The 9,739-nt window shown below is 47.2% G+C and overlaps 1 protein-coding gene across 2 annotated transcripts in view; it reads left to right on the top strand.

Annotated features, from left to right (window-relative positions):
• Nucleotides 1-542: 542 nt before the first annotated feature.
• The window catches only part of Prelid2 (PRELI domain containing 2), a 72,667-nt gene continuing 63,470 nt past the window's right edge, over nucleotides 543-9,739 (top strand). For both annotated transcript variants that reach the window (XM_036205061.1, XM_036205062.1), the window contains exon 1: nucleotides 543-655. In XM_036205061.1, the coding sequence (XP_036060954.1) occupies nucleotides 581-655 (75 nt within the window). In that variant the 5' untranslated portion in view covers nucleotides 543-580. The remainder of the gene's footprint in view (nucleotides 656-9,739) is intronic.

The raw sequence follows: 9,739 nt of genomic DNA, 5'->3' as shown, positions 1-9,739 counted from the left end.
GATACATAGGTCAACTCTATTTCCTAGATGGTTCTGGGAGAAGGGGAGTTTCCTCCTCGCCAGAGGCCCAGCCCCACCCTGCAGGCAGCTGTCCAGATTAGTGAAACGTGCAGTCGCTGGCCTTTGTGTCGCTGGACTTATCTGAGCAGGGCTGTCACACCACACACACCCACGGTTTCAGGGCGGAGGCTCTCCTATTTATTACACCTTGTTTCTATTTGGTTCTGTCAACAAAGTATAATTCTGTGACCTCCGGCAATGATGACTTAAAATTCTGGCTGCAAAGAGCAGGGTTGCAGGGTATAACCGGGTGGCTCAGAGGCAGGGCACAATCTGCAGGTGTGGCCAGGGAGGGGACGTGGACTGAGCCTGACTTCCCGGTCGCTGGGGTCTGGGGCGTCTCCGAGATGATATCTTTATAAGGCACAAGTGAAAGGGAACGTGGGAGTGACCTGTAGCCTTGTCTCCGAAGGGGACAATAAAGTTTGAGAAGTTTGAAAAGGGGAGAGAAAGTGCACGCCCCCTTTGGCTACGGGGTGTGGCCAGAGCTCGGCGAGGCGCCTGGAGGAGGGTGCGCGACATGGGGGTCACCGTGGACGTTCACCAGGTGTTCCAGTACCCCTTCGAGCAGGTGGTCGCCTGTTTCCTCCGAAAGGTACCAGTCCCTCCTCCAACCTGGGCCGTGCGTCCGCTGCCGAGAGCCTGAACTGCGCCCCCCCCCCCCCCACGCCTTGCCATGTGGTGACAGGACCCCAAAGCACAGGGATCCAAACCCACTCTCCAGGTCCCTCTCCAGGGCGCGTGCTTCTTTCGGGATGCACAGGGGAGGGTGGAGGCGGAGTTCCTCGAAGGCTGCTCTCAGGAGCGGAGGGTGCCGTGCTGGGCATCACGTCCACATCCTGCCCTCCTCAGGCAGAGAGGGTGAGCTCTGGGTGGCCTCCCTGGGTGGACGGTCTAGTCTGGCCTTCCAGTCATCACCCACTCCTTAGGCATGTCCTTTAAGCTGTGATCTTGGTAACTCAGCGTTTCTCTTCTGTTTCAAGACTTTCTCTTTTACTAAATAGCTGTGGAACTCCCCGCAAGCTCACTCTCTCCGGACTTTAGTTTGCTAATCTGTAATGTGAGAAAATAAACAGTGCACACTCCTAGTGTTGTCGTGTGGATTCGAGTGAGATAATTCATTCTTTTTTTGTTGTTTTTGTTTTTTCTAGACAGGGTTTCTCTGTGTAGCTTTGGCTGTCCTGGAAGTCACTCTGTAGACCAGGCTGTCCTTGAACTCTCAGAGATCCTCCTGGCTCTGCCTCCCGAGTGCTAGGATTAAAGGCGTGCACCACCACCACCCGGCCCAGATAATTAATTCTTTTTTTTTTTTTTGATCTGAGGATCGAACTCAGGGCCTTGTGCTTGCTAGGCAAGTGCTCTACCCCTGAGCTAAATCCCCAACCTGAGTGTTTATCAAAAGATCGATGGGTAGAAGCCTTTGAAATACTGCTGCTTATAATATTGCAGTTTTGGATTCTATGGCTCTAAAGATGAGGGCTCCTCTTAGGACTGTGCCTCAGGCTAACAGTAAAGTGAAAAACATCCTTGAGAACTGGCCTGTGTGATGAGACCCTGAACTAATCTGTTTCCGGTTCAGTTAGGTCTCTAGGTGACCCTGGTCAGAGATCTCTCCAAGATGTGGAGTCTATAAGATGAGGAGTTGTAACCATATGTCTTCAAAGTCCCTTCAGCTTTCTCGGTGTTGACCAAGACTTGGTATGATTGCAGCTGCCCTCGGGCATGTAGCATGGGATCTGTACAGCCTGAAGTTAGTTGCACTCAAGGAGTGCTGGGAAATGGTTAGAACTTCCATGACAGGAGGGCCCTCCATTACTGAGGGAGACACAGCTGGGGACCCAAGTTAGTGAGGGTGGAGGAGGGTACTCAGTACAGTGTTGCTATGGAGACCTATCCCCCCCCCCCCTTTCTTTTTTTGAGGAATAGCTCATTGAACTTTGGAAGCTAGAAAGTGCCTTGTACCTGCCAGATCCTCCACAAAAATCTGAAATGAATGAGTGAGTGAATCTGGTATAGACTTTGTCTAAGGCCAGGCTTCTAGGCACGTAAGAGAAACAGTTGACTCCCCATGCTTTGTTCAGACTGGCACTTTGGAGTGAGGCTACCTAGTGCTTTTTGTGTTGGCTGCTTTTCCACTGTGATGAAATCTGGGGATAATGAACTTGCAAGGAGAAAATGTCTGTCCTGGTTCACTGTTATGAAGGCTCCGGTCCATAATTACCTGCTCTAGTTTGATAGTAATAAAACATTGGCTAAAGGCAGCCTTGGAGAGGAAAGGGTTTATTTCAGCTTACAGGCTGCATTTCATGGTTGCATGAAGTCCAGGCAGGAGCACAAGGCAGAAACTGAAGCAGAGACCATGGAAGAATGCTGCTTACCGGCTTACTTTCCCTGGCTTGCTCAGCTACCTTTCTTCCTGTCTCCTGTAACAGCTCATGGAGTTCTGAACACTCCACCTTTTCCAGCCCCAAGCTCCAAAATCCTCCCACAATTCTCCCCCCAAAACAACATGGCCAGGTGCATCACACCACAATCCCACTGTTGTGTACCCATTTCTGACTTAGTTTGCTCCTCTGCTGCTTGATGAAACACTGACCAAAAAGCAGCTTGGGGGACGGAAGGATTCATTTCATCTTACCACTCCCCGGTCACCGTCCATCACTGTAGAAAGCCGAAGCAGAATCTCAATTCAGGGACCCGGAGGCAGGAACTTCAAAGCACAGGGCATGGAGGGACATCACTGGCTTATTCTCCATGCCTTGCTCAGCCTGCCCAGGGATGGCACCATCCAGAGTGGGCTGGGCCCTCCCACATCAATCATTAATCAAGGAATTGTCCCTCAGATATCCCCACAGGCCAGTCTGAAAGATGAAATTCCTGAATCGAAGCTCCATCTTTCCAGGGGATGCTACTTTGTGTTTGTGCCATTCTGGGCAACATCTTTTGGTGGGAGCCCATGGTGGAGCAAATCTGCTTGGGTCTGAGCCAGGGAGTGAAGTGCAAAAGGGTGGATGGGCTGGAGTCCCATAATCCAACTCAAGGGCAGGTACCCACTGCCTTAGGGCCTCTTCCCACAATTCTGCACTTCTTCCAGAGTCCACCACCACCCAATAGGGCTGCCCTGGGACCTAACCATTAACACACAGCCTGTGGGGAGCAGGCGAGATGCAGACTGTAACTGCCCCTTGGGGAGGGATTGTCATGAAAGGGAGACCTCTGCCTTCTCAGAATGGAGGGATTCTTGGTCTCGGCTTCACTGACCTCCTAGAAGGTCAGGGATGACTTCTGGGCAGGACCTCCTCCCCTTTCAACTCTCCTGGAGCAGATCTCCCTCCGCATAACCATACACACCACACTACACACACTCTTCTTTGTAGTGTGCACCCACATGTTGGTTTTAGGTAAAGGTGATGGGTTTTAGAGAGTGAGACCAACATTTAATGACGACGACAACGAGGTTAGTGTGATTTCAGTGGGTGATGCATATTTCACACCAGGAGCATACAGGGTGGTGGGGAGGCCTGCAGCAGTCCCACATGGAGCCCTTTAGGTAGGCTTTCACAAAAAAAGTGGCATCTATAAAAGGTTTGCTGAAACATGGATAGGAGTTTTCTTGGCAAGTGATTCCTCCCTCTCTCCCTCTCTCTCTCCTTCCCTCCTGCCTCCCTCTCCCCCTCCCTCCCTGTCTCTTTCTCTCTTTCACTCTATGTGTATGTCTATGCACACACATGTGTGTATGTATGTGTGTGTGTGTGTGTGTGTGTGTGTGTGTGTGTATGTGTATGGCTGTATACCCGTGGGTATTTGCTCTGAATGATAGTGTCATCTCTACTCCTCCAAGCAGCCTAAGAAGTCATCATGACCGACTCATTCACGTCGTAGGGAAACTGAGGCTCAGAAAAGTCTAAGTAACTGTTCAAGCTCCCCCAGCTAGCAGGTAGGAGAGCTAGGATCTCAGCCCATCAGAATCTGAAGCCCATGTCTCATCAGCAGCCTGTCCTTCCAGCCCTGACACAGTGGCCACTCGAGACGATGTGGGGAGGGCATTGGATGAAGGCTCCGCTCTACTGGGTGTGGTGCCCTTTGGTTCATTTACCTCTCAGGGTCTGCTCTAATATCTAACATGAAGCCCAGCTTAGATGTGTAATGGTGGGACACAGCAACTGTTAGCTGTTTCTCTGCGACAAATCACTCCAGAACTTAGTGGCCTTGCCTAGCGACAGGCTTTTAATTCTGGTGATTCTGTGGGTTGACTGAGCTCATGTGGTTGGATTTAGTGTGTCATGTGGTGTGGCTGAGGTCACTTATATAAGTACATCCAGTCAGCATCTGATGCAGTTCTTATAAGTCAGCTAAGTGTTTGGCATGTTTAAGAACTATGGAAGGACCCAGGTGTGGTGATTTATGCCTGTAACCCAAGCCATGGTGAGTCTGAGGCAGCATGGTCATCATACACTTGTGGCCACTGGGCTACCTAGCTGGACCCTGTCCCAGAAAACCCCAAACCAAATAAATTAAACCAAAATATCAACAAAAAGGGATTCGTGTAGGTAGCCCTAACTACTGTGAACTATGGGTGAAACTTCCTGTTATGTCCAGAAGACATTTCTGGTCCTCCCAACCTCTGGGTCTTACAGTCTCTCCATCCCCGCTTTGAATGGTCTCTCTGAGCCTTGATTGTGTGTGTGTGTGTGTGTGTGTGTGTGTGTGTGTGTGTGTGTGTTGATGTGTACTCCACAGTCCCTTATGCTCTGCAATTTGACTAGTTGTGAGTTTCTGTGTTAGCCACCACCTACTTCAGAAAAACACTTCCCTAAATGAGGCCAAAGATTGCTGTTAGACACTCAGCATTCTAGTATGGAGTGGAAAGGGCTTCATGAGCCTCCCAAACTGATTGCCTATGGACAGTTTATGGTTTCTCAGGGAGGAAGAGTTAGTTTCCTCAAGGGTGTAGCTCCTGGTAAGTCTATACTTCAGTAAATGGCCCCACAGGTAGAACTATACGGACAGTATAACTTAGAGTTGATGGGATATTATATAATAGTAATAATAAAAGGACATGAACTAGGGGTGGGTAGGAAGATTGGGGGTAGGTCTGGGAGGAGAAGTTAAGGGGAGGAGTGAATATGATCAAAGTACATTGTGTGAAGGTCTCAAAGAATAATAAAAAAATATATTTTATGAAAAAGGAATTACTTCCTCAGGGTGGATATGGTCCACTGACTCACCTGATTGGGAGCCCCTGTGCAATGAGCAGCATGCTTAGCTGTATACACAGCCTCCTTTTCTCATGGTGATGCCACCACCTTGTAGGCTGGTTGTGAGGATCAAAAATGTAGTAATTTGACAGGCATGTGCTTTTTATAAAGCCTTGGGTGAAAAGAGTTATATTTTGGGCAAAATAGGCTTTTACTTTTTTTAGTGTTTATGCTGCTGATTTTTTTTTTTTTAAATTGATTTTTAGTTTTTAAGCAAAGCCATAGGCAGAAGGTACAGTCACATGGGAAGCTCTTGGGACATTTAATCTGATTTTGCACAATGGTGGGCGAAGCTGCTTTAGAACTGAGGACATTGTGTTTTAAATAGAATCTACTGATCTGTGGCTTTTGGTATGTCCAGACTCGCCTTCCAAGTTCTAATTCACTACTATTTTTAAAACCCAAAGATTATCTGATCTCCTTACACCTGTCTGTTGGCTGTTGTGGGCAAAACATTAGCCGCATGCTTTCAAAGATGAGTGGTACCTAGAAAACAAAGGATACAATGCTTGTGGAGCAGTGTTCTCATCCTCTTCTGGGAAGAGTGCTAGGAGACCCAGCATGGCTCCTTCAGATGCTATGCTGTGCTTTCTGTGACGACTTCATTCACGGTGTCATTGGGTTCCCTGGTTCCCTTCTGTACACAACTTTTTTTTTTTTTTCTTCCGAGACAGGGTTTCTCTGTGTATCCCTGGTTGTCCTGGAACTTACTCTATAGACCAGGTTGGCCTCGAACTAAGAGATCCGCCTTAAAGGCGTGCATCACCACCTCCTAGCTGTACAATTCTTACTTTGCAGCACTCATCATTTACTGTTTTCCTTCTGTTTGATTAGAAAGTTGTGTAGACAGATGTGGTGGCATAGAAGATACTTCTTCGAGGAGGCTCATGGAGGCTTCTTTGATTGACCTGTCTCTCATGTGCTGGGTGCTAAGACATTTTCTTACATGCCATTCACCTGGAATTTAAAGTCATTCCTTTTTTTTTTTTTTCTTTAATTTTTTTTTGAGACAGCGTTTCTCTGTGTAGCTTTGATTCTTGTCCTGGATCTCTCTCACTCTGTAGCCCAGGCTGGCCTCAAACTCACAGAGATCTGCCTGGCTGTGCTTCCCGAGTGCTGGGATCAAAGGTGTGTGCCACCACCACCTGGCTTAAAGTTATTCCTAAAGATGTAAATGAGCTGTGGTGATGAGTGGATTTTCATGTCTGTGCAAACGAGCCCAGAGAGCCTGAGGTTTCTCACTGCAGGCTTGTTCAGGTTGACTTTGCTCCTTGAGAATGTGGGGAAATTCCACAGAGATTTATACCAGCTGTTTCTGTTGCATCCCAAGCCCCCAGAGAGGTTCTAGAACACAGGAAACATTCAACATACTCTGAGCCATGAAGAAAGCTCACCCTCCTGTGGTTCACAGTATACAGTTTTCCACTGAAGTCAGCACTTGGGAAGTTGAGGCAGGAGGGTTGTTTGAGCTCAGAAGGCTGAGTTCAGCCTGGGCAACACAGTGAAACACCCACTGTCCCTTTCACAAAAGGAAACAACCCCAAACCCCGACAGATAAAAGTCAACACAGGGTCCAGAAACATTCCTGGAATACTGTAAGAAAATAGAGTCAAATAAATTTTATTTCCATCTGTGACCTAAGGCTTTATTTATTCTAGTGGCATGTTGCCTGGAATGGATCAGTGTTTACCCTTAAGCTCATAAAGGGAATTTATGAATGGCTATTTCCATTTAGAGTAGAAAACTGATTGGGTAATTAATAATGTTTCCTTCTGATCCCATCTTCACTCCCTTGCAAGGCTGACACTTACGTGTGTGGCACATCTTTCCCCACAGAGCTCTAGAAGTATTTAGGAGGGTCTGCATTCCCCCCAAACAGTGGTTTGGTCAGATGTTAGGCCTCAGTGTCAAGCAGAGCCTAGAGATGACCTTTATGCCCTGTGCTGGGTGACACTTTTCATCTTCCAGTCCTAGGTTCTCCTGAGCTGAGGTGCAGCATGAAGGTGAAGGTGGGGGTGAGAAGCATGGTACTCAAGTCAGGTTGTAGTGCCGACAGTGGTGGAGGTGTCGACAGGTCAATTCGTGTTTCTGTGCCTCAGTTTCCCCATCTACAGAATAAGGTTAATAGCCATCTTCTAAGGTTGCTGGGGGCTATTAATTAATGCATGCACTTCCATGTAAGCATCTAGCTTAGTGCTGAGGCTTGGTAAGTGCTTCCAAAGCACTTGCTGAATTTTGGGGATCTTTGCTTGTTCAGGGATGTGAACCTGAAAAGCTGGGGGGAAGCAGTCTGCAGAAATCTTTACCAACTTAGAACAATAAGGGAGAAGGTGAGCATGAATAATGGTGCACATCTGCATGATAAATTATTTTTTAAGTGCAATTTAAATTTTAAAGCGTGCTTAGTAACTCATCCAGGGGAGGCTGTGGTTTAGTGTGTGAAAGAAGTTTTTTTTTTTAAATCTATCAAAGTGCTAATAGTTACATATTCATTATGTGCCTATTAATTGTTATTCATGGTAAGTCTGTGCACCCTTTGACAATAAATAAAACATGACCTTGTCCTGAAAGTGCTTCCTGTCAGGGGGAGCAGAGAGGAACATATTGATTATTGTACCAAGCTTTCTCAGGGGTATATACAGACATATAATGTGGGGCAAAGTGCGTTTGTTAAAATTACGTCTTCCTCTGTAGTGCAGGCTGGTCTTGGGTACTTGGTACTCCTCCCCCAGCCTCCCTAGTACTGCAGTTCACAGGCATGAGTTCCCATACCAGGCAGATCAAGGCAGTGTTGATTAACTGATGACTCGTTTGATCTTGGTAACAAGTCAACTTTGCTTTTCTTCCAGAGTGAGCTACTTTATGGAGACCATGAAAAGGTTGGGCAGTGTACGGTGATGTCTCGGTGTAGTTGAACACACAGCAAGGCCCTTTGTACATGTTTGGAAGCAGTGGGTACCAGATCCCCTTATAGTGGATCAAGCAGACCATGGTGTGTGCCATGGGCCAGGCGTTCTACAGGTCCTCATTCTTCGTGCTTTCTGTGATAACCCTATTCAAAAGCAGGTCCACAGTGATTCCTATGAAGATACTGACTATGGGGAGGAGGACTGGGTTTCAAAAGGCAGGTATTGACTTCTGCACTTTTCAGAGACCTGACACTTTAATAACTTCCTGCTTTTATGTTTTGGTTGTGAGCCTAGCCTTTAACGGCTGAGCCATCTCTCCAGCCCATAACTTCCTGCTCTTAAGAGAATACTTTCTGAATGATCAACCTTCCCTTAGCAAACAAAAGTAGAGGCTATAGCCTCATAAAGCTCCACCCACAAGTGCACTAAATATTATTCCTATAATAGATGGACTCAATTTCTTGGCCTCTCACTTTAATAATTATGTATTTGCTTTAATGTACTTTCTTCAAAGTTGGCATCATGTGGCTTTTGGGCCTCTCTTTTAAACAACTTTTTATTAGCATGTACGAGTTATATGTAATGATGGGTTGCGTTATGACATCTTTGTGCATATATAATGTATTTTTATCGTATTGAAACTCATTACCCTCTGTTGTTTCCCTTCCACACCAGCTGATACCCTTCTTCTTCCCAACTAGTTCCCCTCCTTTCATGGTGTGTGCTTGTGTGTGTGTGTGTGTGTGTGTGTGTGTGAGTGAGAGAGAGAGAGAGAGAGAGAGAGAGAGAGAGACAGAGAGAGAGACAGAGAGACAGAGAGACAGAGAGACAGAGAGACAGAAATGGGTGGGTGGCTACTAAGTTTCATTTGAGTGCTTACAGGAGCATGGATAGGGCCTATCTACAGGAGTATGGATATCTCACCCGTAGCTACACCACTGAAGAGAATGCCCCTCCCCCCACAACAACCATTAACTGGAAGGGTGAGCCATTGTAAGTGTCCCCTCTTCTTGGAACGATGGTGATAGACAAATCCTGTGCAGCTGCTGTGACTTTTTGGAGACCTTGTTCTACAACAACATCATATCCCCCCCCCCCCCCCCCCCCCGTCTCCTGCTCCTGCTCCCTTTTCATCTCCTCTTTCACAGTGTTCCCTGAGCCTTGAAGGAGGTGATATGGATGTCCTGTTTAGGCCTGAGCATTCAGCAGTCACCTAATCTTAGCACTTTGACCAGCAGTTATAACCACTACTGACTGCAAAAAGAGGGGTCTGCACCCGGAGGTGACAGCAATATTCATCTATGGGAATAATAAGCATAATTACTTAGAAGCCAATTCGAAGGATACAGCATATCCATTTAGCAAACAACAGCAGTAGCTTTCCTACTGGATGCAGGACCGCTCCAGCCACAGGTCTTCGACGAGGCTTCTAGTACTAGGCACTAGTTCTCTCCTGTGAAGCAGGCCTCCAATCCAGTTAAAAAGCAGTTGGTTGCTGGGGTGGTGGCGGTG

The sequence above is a fragment of the Onychomys torridus genome, chromosome 13 (genome assembly GCF_903995425.1).
Source record: "Onychomys torridus chromosome 13, mOncTor1.1, whole genome shotgun sequence".
In the NCBI taxonomy this organism is placed as follows: Eukaryota; Metazoa; Chordata; class Mammalia; order Rodentia; family Cricetidae; genus Onychomys; species Onychomys torridus.
This window is presented reverse-complemented; position numbering and strand designations above follow the sequence as displayed.